The following is a 16167-nucleotide window of genomic DNA, read 5'->3' as shown; positions in this document are numbered from 1 at the left end:
TTCAAAGTAAATCATTAACACCTTCACAGACTGGAGGGGGTACTCGGAGTCAAACCACCACCCATTGCAGACGAAGACCTCGAGTTGCCGCGAGAAACGAGAGTGACCCTTGCACAGCTTCGTTCTTGATACTGTAACAGGATAAACTCTTACTTCTTCAGAATAGATGATATATCAAATATATGTCCCCGCATGCCCTGCTAATCCTACACATCTGACACTCTGCTCTCTTCGGTCCGACCCCGTCGAAAAAGCCTGTTTCCTGGGGCAACCATTGGAGGACATCGATGACAACTTATCTAATCCTTACCATCCTAACGGGGATTAGGTACCCGTAACAACAACAACATTTAGTACGAAGTTCTTTTAACACACAAAAGGAAACATCGGAGAACCTATAAAATATATATTTACATTTCATTCATTCACACATTCATTTTATTAATTTAACTTGTGTGTATGAATAATGTTAAATATAAATTTTTGTTGTTGGTGTCATTTCATGCAAAACAATACATTATTAATATGATATATGTATGCGCTTATGTAGGTATATCAAATATACTTATGTAAAGAAATAAAACTAAAATTTAGTTAAGTGTGAACTTTTAAAGCTGTCTGTCTGATTGCGCTCTTCTCATTAGCGATACATCATCACATCTGTACTCTGATACATGCACATGTAGGCATCACAAAAGAGTCGCTTCGCATGTTCCGGCAACATTTTGTCATTTGTCGATGTCTCATTAACAACGCGGGCGCCCTCCTCCGACAGCCACAGCGGCAAGTCGGGAACGGTAATCATTTCCGGTATATTGTAGCCATTTTTCTCGCCTGCAATTTGTCTTATATTTAATAGCATATACTTCAATTTTAAGTATATTACAGTTACCTTTACGATCAGCCATGGAATCGAAAAAACACCAAGGCGCATCTGGACCCGAACCGGCCTTTACGAAAGCGACATAATGTGAAGTTTCTATGCAGACAACAGCAAATAATTCCATATATAAACGTGGCACATTCATGTGGTCGGCCATTATACGGAAATCTTGCGGCACAGACAATTTCTTTGGAGTATGATTTGTTCTAAAAATAATGAGTAAACGATAGCGAAATGAGATAAACTGAAAGCTGTGTATGTTTGAGCGAAATTGTGAAATACCTGCGTGCATGCATATGTACAGTGTCACAGCATTTGAGACAAAATGCTGTGCTTTCCAGGCCAACGCCACCTTGCAAAACACCATAGCAATCGCGGCACTCGTACTCGGCTAACTTGCCACATACGGAGCATTGGCGGGGAGCTAGCGAAAGAGAGCAATTAAGTTATACAATTAGCGGGGTGAAAACAACAAATAAGAGAGTTTTTCATCAAACAACTGGACTTTTATCTCTTTAGTTTATATGACAGCTATATGCTATAGTGGTCCGATCCAAACAATTTATTCGGAAATTGTAATATATCTTTGGACAATAATCCATGCCGAATTTCGAAAGGATTACTTGTGAAGTAAAAAAGTTTTTTCAGTTAAGAACTTGACTTTGATCGTTCAGTTTGTATGAAAGATACATATGTATATGCTACGACAATGAGCAGTTTCATGGCGTGAAAAGGACGGGTGAAAAGTTTCAGAATGATATCGCAAAAACTCAGGGACTGGTTCGCGTGTTATCGTTTTGAAATTTCGCAAACGTCATTTTCTCTTCAAGAAGCTGCTCATTTGTCGGAACTTCCGATATCGGACCACTATAACATATAGCTGCCAAACAAACTGAACGATCGGAATCAAGTTCTTGTWTGSAAAACTTTCACATTTCACAATGTATTTGCACAAAAGTTGGCACATGTTATTTTCTAAGATAATAATGTACTATACGAAAAAAAATTGTTCAGATCGACTTACATGCCATAAAAACTGAACACATAGTTACTAACAGAAACGCACCTGTGAAGGGTATTTAGCTTCGGTGCAACCGAAGTTAACGTTTTTTTCTTGTTTTACGTCTAAAAATTTATTATATAAATGCTATAAATGCCAGACATAGTCATACGTACAGTCCTCAATGATATCGGTGACATCCAGCAGCTGTGAGGGCAGAATCCTTGGATACATTTTGAAATTTTTACCGAATCGCGGCATTTGTATAATCAAACATGACGGCACTTCCTTCAATTTGATATCGGATGAATGAAAACTCTGTTCGAATAGTTGTTGTACTGTGGGGAAACACAAACGTTCATCCTTTTCCACGAACAGCTGATAGAAGTAGGCATCCTGACCCGAACTGAGCTGAAAATTTTAAGCAAATTTTTGAAATTTTTATAAAAATAAAGAAAATTTACTGCAAATGGTTACCTTCAAAAAGGGTTCTACACGCATTATTTGCGCCAGCAAACTGTTAAGAAATTCCTCTGGATCCTTTTCTTCACTGGTCAGACCACTAACAGAGCTAAGCTTGTCTAACAGTTGGCGTAATTTCATGACACGATCGGCGCGCACGAACACATTTTTACGCAGCGGATTAACGATCTCTTCGCGCAATACTTTTTGTACCTCCATATAGTTGGGAATATCCTAGAGGGCGTAAATAATAATTATTATAAGCATAACATTGTTGAGCAATTTGAATATTTACATCAGATTCTGGCGGTCGGAAAAGCAACGAATCGAAGACCGGTGTGAATGTGAACATAGCAAATAATGTTGCATCTAGATAACAGGAATTATGATGGCCTTGTATACCTTTAAACTTGCCACAATTTTCCTCCAGCTCTTCCAGACTTTTGATTTCTGCAGGATATTTTATACAAATGCAACATTACATACATATAGTGAGTTTTATTATAACTGGGCATATTTTTAAACTCACTTAACGGTGCAACAGCGCCTGGCACCGGCGGACACTCCACTTGTCCGAACATTTTCGAATCGATCGGTATATTTGCAGCAGCCTTGCCATCCAACTCAATGAAGCGTCGATCCGTGCAACAACGATCAGAAGTGACAAAAAGTGCGCGACCGTCATGGCATTTGAAGTAACTGTGAAATTTTGCGTATAGAAAAAATTATAAATACTTTTTTGCATACCAATTTATTATATGCGCACATACCGCACGCCTTTATAAGTGCCATTTGTGGTCGGCAATGTACGATCGTCCTGATCCTCTTCCAGCTCGACACCAACCATGATTTGTTTACGTCCCTGCGCTGTGCCAATCCAACGTATAACACCGTATAAATTCTCTGATGCCTCTGGTATTGACACCTCTACCATGGAACCAACACCTAACGCGGTATCTGGTATATCTTGCAAGGGCGTATATGTCACCAAATCCACTTCGGCCGGTGTGTCGATATCAACCAAATTGTCATACACAGGCGAATCTCGCGCATTAGCATATTCTGCAAAATCAAAAGTCGAAATGAAAAACGGGAAATAAACTTTTGAACTCTAATACTCTAAACTCTTACAGTAAGTTATAAATAAATCAACTTATTAAGAAATAGATCAACAACCTGGTGAGGCATTCGGTATACAGTTGTATGGCACGCTTGACCCAGACGCGAACAATTCCAATACAGTTAAGGGTATATTATTATAAAGTGAAGTGTCACTGGGACTTAACGAACTGGTGCTTTGTGTTTCCATAATTTAGTAATAAATTTAATAATAATAATTGTGAACTAGAACAAAAAAACAACACCAAAATGTAAACACTGTCAACGAGCAGCCGTACTATTTATACCCAAACCACACAAACATCTGAAAAGTGCCATCAATGCACTCTGTATTAGAATGGATATAAATATGTCAGAGCAGCGTATAAAAAATCCGAAACTATTGGTATTCGGTTGAGTTGAGAGTTTTGAAATGATCAGAAATAACCCAGTATTTTTATGGAATTTAAATATATAACAAATTTAGGTGGTTACATGTTTAAAAATTCAAAAAGAAATATAAATAATAAAATAAAATATATTAAAAAAATTTTATAAAATATATTAATAAATAGTGAACTAAAATAAATTAAAAAATAAAATCAATTAAATAAAAAATTATAAAATAAAATAAGATAAATTGAAATATAAAATCAATGTGCATATGTACTAGAAAATAAAGAAAATACTAGTATTTATACGAAATATAAAAATAATAAATAAACTAAACTAAATTCATTAAAAATAATTACATTTGATTTTTTTGCAATTACGAATATTTAAATAAAATTGCTTATAAATTTCTAACCAAAATAACGAATTAAAAAATTTTATTTCATAAATGAAATATTGTCATATTTGAATTAAATTATTTATTTTGCAATCAAGAAAATCATAAATTAATTTTTAAGCTTCCAAACCAAAATAATGATATAAAAAATTTAATTTAACAATTTAAATAACATTTAAAATTTTTGATTTCTTGTTTTTATGTTTTAGTCCCAAAAATTATGATTGAAAGTATTTATTAAACTTCTAAGCTGCAGCAACGGTTTATAAAATTTAATTAAATAATTAAAACAATTATTTTTTTTTTAACTTTGTAATCACAAACATCTTAAATAAAAAAAATCAAATTTTAAAATTCTACTCCACAATAACGGCTTAAAACAAAATTAAAGTAACATAAGAATTTAAATTTCTGAATTTTTAAACTTCTAAGCCAAAATAACCAACTGAAAACCTTAATTTAATAAATGAAATAACTTTTGAATTAATTTTGCTTAGTCACAAAAATCTCAAATAAGTCGAATTTTAAAATTATAAACACAAATAACGGATTAAAAAAATAATATAATGTTGAAATAACATTTGAATTACAAGTAAAAAACTTTGAGCTTTATCAAAATAAATTTTTAAATTGCTAAAAAACGGTTTGAAAAATTGATTTTGAATGCTAAATAATATACAAGATTGAAAAATAATAAAAGAAAACATTTAATAACAACAATCGAATTAAAAATTAGAAATTTTAGATAAAAATTCAAATAAGGATTTTAAACAAAAATACAAATGAAACTTTTAATCTCAGTTACTACCGGATTGAAAAATACAAAATTATAATTTAGAATTCAAAAATGAATTGTTCTAAAAATTTAAATTTTCGCATTTGCGTAGTTTTATGTTAACTTTTGAAAATAAAAGCTTATTTTTAGTAAAATATCTAGTAATGCAACACCTTTTGTCTTATTTATATTCATTTTCTTTTAATTTTAGTGTTTCAGTTAGAAATACACATGTATATATATGACAACATTTTCTTATTTTATTCTTTTTCATTCCGACTTCTAATTTGAAAAATTTTTTGTTACTCCAAATTTTTAATAAAAAAAATATTTTTCTTAGTTTTTAATTCCTTGTGTGATTAAAATGTTAAAATTTAAATTAATAACTTTTAATAATTTAATAAAAAAAAATTAGATTGAAGATTAAATTTTCAATTTAATAATTAAAATTTAAATTAAAAATGAAATTTTCATTTTTTTAATCAAAAAAAATTTCAAATATTCAAAAATTTTCATTTTTAAACCCAAACGTTGTGGATCATAAATTCAAAACCTAATTTTAAATGCCATTGGGGTTAAAACAAATTTTTAATTTTTTATCTAAAATTTTTTAATCAACGAGTTTGCAACCCTGTATGGATTATGTGGATTAAATTTTTATTCAGATCATTTTGAACTTTTTTATTTATTGAAAATTTTCGTTACATTTTATCATTTTTTTTTTAATTCTCATTTGTTTAAATCCGCAAAAAAATAAATTTCGAAGCAAGTCGGAGGGGTGACTATTAAAGAAATGTTTAGTTTATTTTCGAATCAAATTTTCTCTATGACAAAAAAAAACAAAAAAGCGAAATTTTCAATTACCTCAAATTGAAAACTTTACATGTATAAAGAAATTTTTAAAACCAAAAGTATATTTAAAATAACAATCATAATAATTGCCACGAAATTTAATTAATATATGAATATCCAATAAACATGAAAAAGTAAATACCATTCATAAATTTTTTTGTCATTAGAATAATACTACATCACTAACCACATGGTTTGTGCTAAAGATAGCTTTTGGAAAACAATTTCTAAATATGTTTACATTAGTATATAAATACATATGTATGGAAACTACAAATAGTTTTAGTTAAATGGCTGCATGCATAAACGTCAATTTAACAAGATAAAAAATAATTGTTTCACTTACGCATAAAAAAAATAATAATCTTAAGTATTGGAGAATTCCTAAATAAATTGGTTTTCGAAATTTAATTTATTCACTCGTCTATGGAATTATTATAGTGATATTCTTATAAATTTTATCTCGCAGTTGAAACAGTATTAATAGCTCTAAAAAAATTTCTGAAGTTTTTTGCACCTAAGAGGAAATCAATTGTCTTCTCGCATATACAAAAATAGATATTAGAAGGCATTAGAAGCTATTTTTTTATATTTACTGTGTCTATACTTTAAACACACAAAGGGTACGGCAATTATTGCATTATAAAAAAAATCAAACATAAATCGAACACATTGTAACTTACTATTTGTACTTACTATTTGTTCCGATGCTGTCGCTTGCCGGCTCACCGCCAATATAACCATCCATAGCAACATTGCCTGGAGTCTTAATGCCACCAAAGTGTGCCAGAGGATTTGGTGATTTATTACGTACACTCTTTGTTTGCACTGAATCACTGTTTGCGTTAGCATTTGTGTGCTGTTGTTTCGGCGGTTGCTTATTATTTAGTATACTAGCTGCGCCTCCTGCATTGATTGGCCAATTGCTACCCAATAATTCAGCCAAATCAACATCTTGTTGCATATTTTTGTCCACCACAATAACGTTCGACTCATTTTTCGTAGACTCGCGTATATCGGCACGATCAATAACAATTATATCGCGATCTTCCATACTCATTAGATTTAGTGGGTGCACCACAGTACCACTGGCAGCATCCTTATTATTACCTACATCTACACTATTTGCTGCAGCAGCGGGCGGATGTCTGTGCTTTAATATTCCTACCGGTGCTGCTGTAGTTGCAGTTGATGTTGATGCTGTAGTACCACGTTGCCTTTCCAAGCTACGTTCATAATTTTCAATACTTTGCTTGTATTCATCACTCTCTAACGATATAATTTGATTACCGTTATCTAACTCATCAAAATTTTTCGGTTTATTACTGTCTCGCTCCATTTCGTGTTGTTGGCTGAAATCAAGCCCACTGTTTGGAACTAATTTATTGTCTTCAGCAATTGGAGAACTTGGAACGTCATAAAATTGTGAAGTGGCTACCTTCTTTTTTGGCTTCTTTTGTCTGCGCAAGGAGTTTGTGTTGCTGCCGCCGCCACCACCACCGTTCGCACAAGTCGATGGTACAATAGCAGTACGTACTTTGGTTAGAGTCTCTCCGATAATATTTTGCATAGAAAACTTTTTTTTGACCTCGCTTGGTAGCTGCAGTAGATTATCGGCTGTTGAGAATATGGATAGTGTCGGATCACATTGCATGTATTTTATTGAGTAAGGAATATCCTCAGCCTGCGGTGAGAAGCCGTTGTCTAAGTGCTATAATAAAGTATTATAATTTTTTATGATAATGTGCATAGTTTAATCAACTTTCTTCCAAAAAATTTAATAATTTACTTATATTTAAACTAATACTTTTATATTCAAGTGTGTAAATTATATTTACATATTATTGGTTTTAGATTATATTAAGTAAAAAGATAAAGGTAGATATATAAGATCATAGCCCAAATGTACCATTAATAGAAATCATTATTATTACTAGCATATAATTCCTTTTGTGAGTGTGAATTATCACACACAATCAAATTCACATTTCATACCAGCAACTCCAGACCAAAGATATAACCAACGGGATAAAGTTCAGCAACGTTGCCAATGTATCGTATGATGCAGTCGTAGAATGTCGATTTTTTTCCAAACGACGCACCGGAGACACGCACTAAATCATTCTTTTTCAAGTATATTATCCATTTACAATGTTCAACCTTCTTTACCAACTGTAAGCGGCGTTCTGGTTCCTTTATGGCAATTACATATGGCCACAACGCTTCACTCACTTTTAACAAATTTTCTTGGGGACATTCATAAAGATTTTCATATATCGGTTCTTGACGCACCAGATCAAGTATTTGTACTGTACTAAATTTTCTGGAGCCTGCAACTTCTACTGGCGTTTGACTTTGATACATTTTTATGAGTGTTCCACCCCCCATAGTAAATGTTTGTACTTCCGAAGGACGATCACAGGGCACTTCAGCAGAAATATGCATTCGCATCTCAGTTGTACGTGTCAGGATGGCAAATTTGGAGTAGATCTGAGGTTTTTGATCCATTGTTTTTAAGTTTTAGTTAATTTCAATAAGTTAACTGGAGTACAACTAAAATTGAGATAAATTTTTTCAAATAAAAATGAAAAGGAGAAAACGAAATCAGTTGAAAAATGAAGAAATAGTGGTTTGGGCAATTAGAAAGTGGAACAAATGATATGAGCTGAATTATACGATTTTTATGAAAGCGGGGAATCACATATCCATTTTAATTAATTTCACTAATGTCACTTTTATAAATTTACTCACTTCACTATATTCTCTGATCGTCAATTTTTGTTTTCCTCTTGTAGATGGCAAATATATACCGCTTTTTACATTACTTCAAATTGTTTTATTTACCTTATCATGTACTAAAGATAATAAAAACACAAAATTCACGTCATTGATGAGTAAGGCAAATAAACAGCTGTTTTCAAACAAGTAAACGCTATTTGTTTTTAAATAGGCGACATTGAATATACGCGTGTAAAGAATAAATATAACATGGTGAGCCCATGGAAGCTTTTTTAATTAAAGTTATAAAATAACTATTTTATCACAAATATCGGATTGAAGAAAATAAAAAAATTACAACAAGCATTAAAGAGATGGGAAAAATTAATTTTCTAAAATTATTGAATGAAAAAATGTTAGACCCTGCTTAATATAACGTTTTGTAATATAGATCAACATTTTTAAAATAAAAAGATAAAACATTTTTTTTTATATATTTTAGTTGTATGATAAAACGTAATTTTAAAATATTTTTACGTTTTATATTTTATAATGATGATAGCTAGAATACATATATATTTTCAAAGTGAAAATGCTAAAACCGTATTATGCAGAATGATTGCATTTGAACTTGATGTCATGAAAATAAACGAAATTATTAACGTCAGATATTGTCAATACAACACTGCTAGCGAATGTTACTAAAGCATGTGGTGAAAATGAATGGCTGTTTGAAAAGTATGTTAAGAAAATCAACCCGAACCTGCCAACTGGTGGTGACGAATTTCGCTTAACATTTTTTCAATACACATAATTGTGCGTATACATACGTATAGTAGCGCACTGCGTCGCATAATTTTGTGAATTTTACGCTTTTTTAATAAATCGCACCGGAACAAGCGCGTATATGGCAGAGGCGGCAAGTAGCACACAGTCCACCACCGGTCCAATTGGTGGAAACAATGGTGCAGTTCCGGCTGCAAAGAACGGTGCAGCTGCAGCGGTCCCTGGCAATGCCAATAGTAATGCAGCGTCGACGGCTGTGAACGCCACCTCGAATCCTAATGCGGAAGTCATACGGTCACAAATTTTTGAAGTTGGACCTCGCTACAGGGACTTAACTTATATTGGTGAAGGTGCCTACGGTATGGTAGTGTAAGTATTACAAGTATTAATATTTGCTCAAATAATTCAATAATTCTTCACGGCAATAACCTCATACCCGAAATCCCTGCGAAGGCACAGGGTGTGGCTAATGTGAAAGCAAAAAAAAAACTCACAAAGTGGTATCAACAGGCCCAAGCTGTCACAGCATATATATGCATATTTTGTTTATTTTCGCTTTGATTATAAAGATTTTATCTAAAATTGTTTTTTTTTTTTATCTACACAGGTCGGCACTGGACACATTAACAAATATAAAAGTTGCTATAAAAAAAATTTCGCCATTCGAGCATCAAACCTATTGTCAGCGCACGTTGAGAGAAATCAAAATTTTAACCCGCTTTAAACATGAAAATGTGAGTAAGCAATCCCAGGTTTCTATTTCTACCCATAATGGCTCACCACCACATAGTTTCATTTGTAAAATGATTACTAATCACCCGTTTGTATGTTAATTTTTGTTGTTATTTTGTAGATAATTGATATTCGAGATATATTGCGTGTAGATAGCATAGAACAGATGAGAGATGTATATATTGTACAGTGTTTAATGGAGACTGATCTTTACAAACTACTTAAAACTCAGGTATGTATAAAGACAATTATACTTTAAGTATGAGTACTTATTTAATTTTATATATTTACAGAGGCTTAGCAATGATCACATTTGTTATTTCCTTTACCAAATACTGCGAGGTTTGAAGTACATTCATTCGGCGAATGTATTACATCGTGATTTGAAGCCCAGCAATCTATTGCTGAATACCACTTGTGATCTTAAAGTGAGTAAAATTAATATTTTCAAAATATTGCATTTATAATGTTTTGAGTTAGTTATAATATTTTCATATCCTGACTGGGGTGTTTATGTTTGTCTCGAAGTTTATAACATCCAGAAGGAAACATCGGACATCCTACAATATATATATATCTATATATATATATGTGTGTGTGTATATATATTCATATATAATTGATCCGAGTGAGCTGAGTAGATTTAGTTGTATCTGTCCGTCTGTATATACTTGAACTAGTCATGCAGTTTTTGCACAGGTCTTTTCTTCCCAAAAAACCGTTCATTTGTAGCAATCGCCGATAATGAACCAATACAGTTATAGCTGCCATACATTCTTTTTTAAGGGTATTATAGCTGCGGTACAACCAAAGTTTACGTTTTTTTTCTTGTTGGTTCAGAGTTGTGGCTGTTTAATTGCTACTAGATGTTTAAATATTGACAGCTCAAAACTACGCACGGACTGGTCCGCTAATTATAAAATAGGCATTTATAGCAATAATAAAAAAGTAATAATATTTTGCCTACAAATTAGATTCCATTACATTGTACAATCACTCCCGAATTTATTGATTCAGCCAATAATCTAATAAATTTTTCTCCAAACCCGTAGATTTGCGATTTTGGTTTGGCACGTGTGGCCGATCCGGATCACGATCATACTGGCTTCTTGACAGAATATGTCGCAACAAGATGGTACCGCGCTCCTGAGATAATGCTTAACTCAAAGGGTTATACAAAATCGATCGATATATGGTCGGTTGGTTGCATACTGGCGGAGATGCTTAGCAATCGCCCCATATTTCCAGGCAAGCACTATCTGGATCAATTAAATCATATTTTAGGCGTATTAGGATCACCTTCAAAAGAAGATTTAGAGTGCATTATAAATGAAAAGGTAAGTAGCAGCCGTATTTTACTTTATATATTTAATTTACAAAAAAAAAAAAATTATACATATGTAATTTTTGACAGGCTCGTAATTATTTGGAATCATTAACTTTCAAGCCAAAAGTACCATGGTCACGACTGTTCCCCAATGCGGATCCATTAGCCTTGGATTTATTGGGCAAAATGTTGACATTTAATCCGCATAATCGAATACCCGTCGAACAAGCGTTGGCCCATCCATACTTAGAACAGTATTACGATCCGGGCGATGAGGTATGTAAAAATATTTAGAATTTATAAATAAAATTCATTATAAAAAATTTTCATTTGTTTAGCCTGTTGCGGAGGTGCCTTTCAGCATCAGCATGGAGCTAGACGATCTTCCAAAAGAAACCTTAAAAACATTGATTTTTGAGGAAACGCTTAAATTTAAGGAACGGCAACCAGATCAAGCGGTATAAATATTAATTAGTGTGTACAGTTTTCGATGGCGCTTAAGACACAGTGCATTTAAGAAAAAAACATAAAAAAGTCTAAAAAAAACACAAAAAACAAATCTATAAAGGAGCCATTTCACAAGTCATCCAGTCAGCCAGCTAAATAAGCGAAAACGTGGTTAATCTTTGAGTCAGACATTCGTAAACAACACTTGCTGAGACATGCTTAGTGCACTCAGTCAGCCAATCAATTAAGCATACAAATTAACTTTCTCTAAAGCACGTTGCCGTTAATTTTTGGCATATTTTTCATTGTGATTCTCGTTACATATACATATATATAAATTGCACTCTTCATCTTCGTCGTGGTCGTGGTCGTCATATAAAATTATTTTCTAAACTAATAAGATAAATCAAGTATTTTAAATGTTTTCCTGTGTTGTAAACATTGTTCTTACATACAATAGTAATACATATAACTTACGAGCATTCAGCAAATGAAGTAAAACAAGCATAAGTAGTTACAAAAGTACGTAAATTTTATATCAAAATTCCATTTACCATTTAAAAAAGTTGTTTCTTCATTAGCAAATTCTATACATAAAAGAGAAAAATAATAATAAAACAAATTAAAAAATACATTAAAAGTGAACGTTTTTTCCGTTTTATGCGCCTAAATTGTTGAGTGTCGGCGAAAATAAATTTATAAAATTCATAATAACAGTAATATGTGAATATTATTAAATTACCAAAAAAAAAAAAAAAAAACATTAATACAACAAATTTAAATAGTAAAAGGCGATACAAAGAATACTACAAATACAAGCAGCAGATGCACGAGAAGCAACCAGCGTATATAAAAAATGTGAATAAATAAAACTAAAAAGCGAACGTATATGTCTGATAGAATTTACGTATTACATTTTTTTCGCTATTTGTGCACATATTTATATTTTAGCGTTTATAAAAAAGAAAAAACAAATTCTTGCAGAAAACTACATAGTGAAATTAAACTAAAAATGGCAAATCCTGAAAATAAATAAAAGCAAAAAATTATAACAAAAAGATAAAGTAATTAAAAACCAAACGCGAAAAGACAGAAATGAAGTTAAGAAGATAAGAGGGTTCGCAAAAGGCATACACATTATTTGATATGCGTAAAGAATGTAGTAGTGTATAAAAAATAAATAAATTCAAATCTATGCAATGGTTTTTTGAACACATAAATATGTTAATATTTGTATACACTATACGTTTTTTTAATACCATTCTAAGCTGTAGCAAACTCCCCAACTTGGACTCGTTAAAAAATCAATTTACCGAGTATTATATACATACATACATATGTAGATGACATATACATATATTACGTATATATACAGTTGTACGAACTTTAATTGCTAATTAATTTAATTAAAGTGTTGTTGTGGTCTGTGCAAACAACAAATTTGAGTCATAATATAAGATAATTTCCAAAGCTCTTAAAATTAACTTCTTAACTTTTGTAAAACTCAACCGCGACACTATATTACTAATAAGTATTAAAGGCATTCTTCAAAAACAGCGTTCTAACTGTGCATATTTTGTAAACATAGATAAAATACTTGAGTTTTAGCTGTTTGTGCTGTAACTGCACTTATTATTAATCTAAAATTTTAGCAAGTTTTTGGTAAAAGAAATATATTAATATTTGGTTATGTACAAAATAAAAGAAATTAGCTTAACAGTCACCATGGAAGCTCACAAAAAATGCTTTTTAAAAAATTTCAAGTTGTAAAATATATTTATACCCTGAACAGAGTAATACCCAAAATCTTATAAAGTATGTATATAAATAATTAGTGTGACGAGCTAAGAAAATTTAGCTATAACCACCAGACTGTCTTTATATATTCGAACTAATCCCGCAGTCTTTGAGATATCGATCTGAATTTTTGCATACATCTTTTACTCCTCAAGAAGCTGTTCATTTGTGTGTTCCAATCGTCGATATTGAACTTATATAGCACAGCATGGAGAAGATATGCTCGCGAAATTTAACATAGATGCATAAAGCAACGCTATAACATTTGAAATTTTTTTTAAATCAGACAACTATAGTATATAGCATACTATAGTATATAGCAAACTAATCAATCAAAATCAGATTGCTATATGGAATTTTTTTTTTTATTTCAGAAGATATCTTCAAGAAACAATGCTACAGCATATAGCTGCCATACAAACTAACAGACCTTGTTCTTGTAAAGAACATTTTTATATTTGTGAAGGGTATTTTATGGGTGCTACCCGAGTTAACGTTTTATTCTTGTTTTTATGTTTAAATATACATACATACATATGTGGTGCTCATCGTATAGTAATAATAAGATTGTAAGCAATTACTAAAAAAGTTGTATGCCAAATTACTTTCAAGAAACGTGAAATTATTAATAAATCAACAACTATTACTTAAATTTCGCAATACAATTTAATTTTTATTTGTTTGCTACTGTATGTAATTATGTATGTAGTATCTACATTTGTAAAAATAAACAGTGTTGGAACTGTTTCAATTATAATATTAGGCGTTTTTGCAACCAATATCAGTGTTTTTAATTAAGTTTTTTTCATAAGCATTATTTCTTACACTTCGATTATATTGTATTTTAGCGCGTATTGTTCTTGTGTAAACATATACATACATATGTATATACAAGCTTACGTGTTATTATTTTGTAAGAATTTAATGGAAAATAATCAGATCTCAAACGTATAGAAACCACAATTGAAAACAAACACACTTGCGTATAGACAAATATACATAATAACATGTATAACGGTATATATTACATTAGCGTTATTGTTGCTGTTTGCCTAAGTACCTTATTGATGTGCGTGCTGCAAGCAATATTGCTCGCATTTGTATTCTCTTAGTTTGTATTGTATTTTATTTTTTCTTATTTGCCGAGTGTCACTTTATATCGCGGTTTCTTGTCTGTTTGGTGGACGCACCTATGCTTTTCGCTACAATCAATATATACATATAACTATATTTTTCCGTTTATGAGATCAATTAATGAATCACTTTAAAGTAAATTTTCGTACATCATTAAATAAATATATTAAAAAATACATATGTCATGTTGTAAGAATCCAATGTATGTATGTACTACGTAAAACTGTAAGTCGTAGGCATTTACATGAATACATTCATACATTACAATAAAAACAAACGAAAATACACAAAGACCGACGTACATATATATGTAAGATATTTGCCAAGTTAATTATTTTCTCATACGTGCCCTGAAGTTTCAATTTTTAAATTTAATTTTCAAGGGCAGTTTGCAAAAAAAAAAAACAATGAAGTCGGGAAAACAACGGACACCCGAAAATACATACATATATATACATATATGCATATACGCATTATGTATATATTTGCTTTAATTAACATGTGTATATGCATACATGTGCGGAGTTTTACGTGTAAACATTAAAATTAATATATTGATTTAAATGATCTAAAACATTTTATTATAATTGCCACTTTGCTTACAGTTTGTAGTTTTACATATTACCATAATATTATTGAACTCAAACATTTATATTCAAATATATACATATTAATATATATTTGACGTACATATTTAAGTTTTTAATTGATAGACATTGAAAAAATGCTGAAATTTGTACAAATTATCAGCAGTTATTTGGAAATATTTATATACATCCTGCGATACGTAAGACATGTTGCGCGAAAATTATGCTAAAACAACTAATAATAAAAACATTTAAATACATAATTTTTCGAAAACTAAATTTTTTGTTTCTTCTTCTTTGGTTACAAAAAAATTATAGATTTCGACTACAAAACCAAAATTATTTGCTTATGTTTGTTTATATTTATTGCCATTATTCTTAAATATGCTTTAGATGAATTCAAACGTTAAAATTATTATATTTATATTTACCGAGACTATAGTCAATATCAAGGAATTAATTTTGTTGGAAAAAATTTTTTTTGCATAAATGTACATACATACATACATACATACATATGTACATTAAAATGATTTGATTTAAATTAAAAGCGACTACCGCTGTTTATTGACAATTTCCATGTATTTTCTTTTGCAAGAAACATTTGATGGCAGTCTTGTGTCTGATTTGGATTTAATTAACATCAAGAAATATTTTTAAACTTTACAATTCCTCCAATGTTTTAATTGGAAAATTTTTTCTCAATTTTGAATACAAGTTGTTTGGAATTTAAAACTAAATATTCTTTGTTCAATATTCATCATTAAATTTTAAAAAGC

The 16167-nt window shown here is 30.9% G+C and overlaps 2 protein-coding genes across 4 annotated transcripts; one reads left to right on the top strand and one right to left on the bottom strand.

Moving 5' to 3' along the window:
* Positions 1 to 626: 626 nt before the first annotated feature.
* On the bottom strand, positions 627 to 8771 carry LOC108965471 (ubiquitin carboxyl-terminal hydrolase CYLD). Of its 3 annotated transcripts, XM_018927916.1 has the most exons (11): positions 8612 to 8771; positions 7856 to 8413; positions 6557 to 7571; positions 3116 to 3407; positions 2875 to 3044; positions 2641 to 2795; positions 2361 to 2579; positions 2060 to 2294; positions 1166 to 1307; positions 893 to 1089; positions 627 to 834 (listed from the first exon to the last, which is right to left on the bottom strand). In XM_018927916.1, exons 2-11 carry the CDS (start codon positions 8366 to 8368, stop codon positions 641 to 643), a joined length of 3132 nt encoding a protein of 1043 aa, XP_018783461.1. In that variant the 5' UTR covers positions 8369 to 8413; positions 8612 to 8771; the 3' UTR covers positions 627 to 640. The 3 variants fall into 3 exon arrangements, with proteins under 3 accessions (XP_018783461.1, XP_018783462.1, XP_018783463.1); XM_018927917.1 differs by lacking the exon at positions 7856 to 8413 and having other exon boundaries at positions 8612 to 8770; XM_018927918.1 differs by lacking the exons at positions 6557 to 7571; positions 7856 to 8413; positions 8612 to 8771 and adding an exon at positions 3522 to 3802.
* A 544-nt stretch (positions 8772 to 9315) lies between these two features.
* LOC108965372 (mitogen-activated protein kinase ERK-A) lies at positions 9316 to 12631 on the top strand. Its single transcript, XM_018927726.1, has 7 exons — positions 9316 to 9733; positions 9972 to 10098; positions 10218 to 10328; positions 10390 to 10524; positions 11149 to 11433; positions 11511 to 11699; positions 11762 to 12631. The coding sequence occupies exons 1-7, from the start codon at positions 9486 to 9488 to the stop codon at positions 11885 to 11887; spliced, it is 1221 nt and encodes a 406-aa protein (XP_018783271.1). The 5' UTR covers positions 9316 to 9485; the 3' UTR covers positions 11888 to 12631.
* The last annotated feature ends 3536 nt before the right edge of the window (positions 12632 to 16167 follow it).

The sequence above is a fragment of the Bactrocera latifrons genome, unplaced genomic scaffold (genome assembly GCF_001853355.1).
Source record: "Bactrocera latifrons isolate USDA-ARS-PBARC rearing strain unplaced genomic scaffold, ASM185335v1 scaffold_14, whole genome shotgun sequence".
NCBI classification, from domain to species: domain Eukaryota; kingdom Metazoa; phylum Arthropoda; class Insecta; order Diptera; family Tephritidae; genus Bactrocera; species Bactrocera latifrons.
Note: the sequence above shows the minus strand (reverse complement) of the source record. Positions and strands in the feature narration are given on the sequence as shown.

What these genes read in the sequence shown, in the direction of transcription:
- LOC108965471 (XM_018927916.1), bottom strand. Translation starts at nt 8,368, where the DNA reads ATGGATCAAAAACCTCAGATCTACTCCAAATTTGCCATCCTGACACGT. An exon ending in CGACAGCATCGGAACAAATA is followed by an intron (nt 3,408 to 6,556) that starts GTAAGTACAAAT and finishes TTGATTTTGCAG; the next exon opens with AATATGCTAATGCGCGAGAT. An exon ending in TCCGACCGCCAGAATCTGAT is followed by an intron (nt 2,580 to 2,640) that starts GTAAATATTCAA and finishes TACGCCCTCTAG; the next exon opens with GATATTCCCAACTATATGGA.
- LOC108965372 (XM_018927726.1), top strand. Translation starts at nt 9,486, where the DNA reads ATGGCAGAGGCGGCAAGTAGCACACAGTCCACCACCGGTCCAATTGGT. An exon ending in CCCGCTTTAAACATGAAAAT is followed by an intron (nt 10,099 to 10,217) that starts GTGAGTAAGCAA and finishes GTTATTTTGTAG; the next exon opens with ATAATTGATATTCGAGATAT. An exon ending in ACAAACTACTTAAAACTCAG is followed by an intron (nt 10,329 to 10,389) that starts GTATGTATAAAG and finishes ATATATTTACAG; the next exon opens with AGGCTTAGCAATGATCACAT.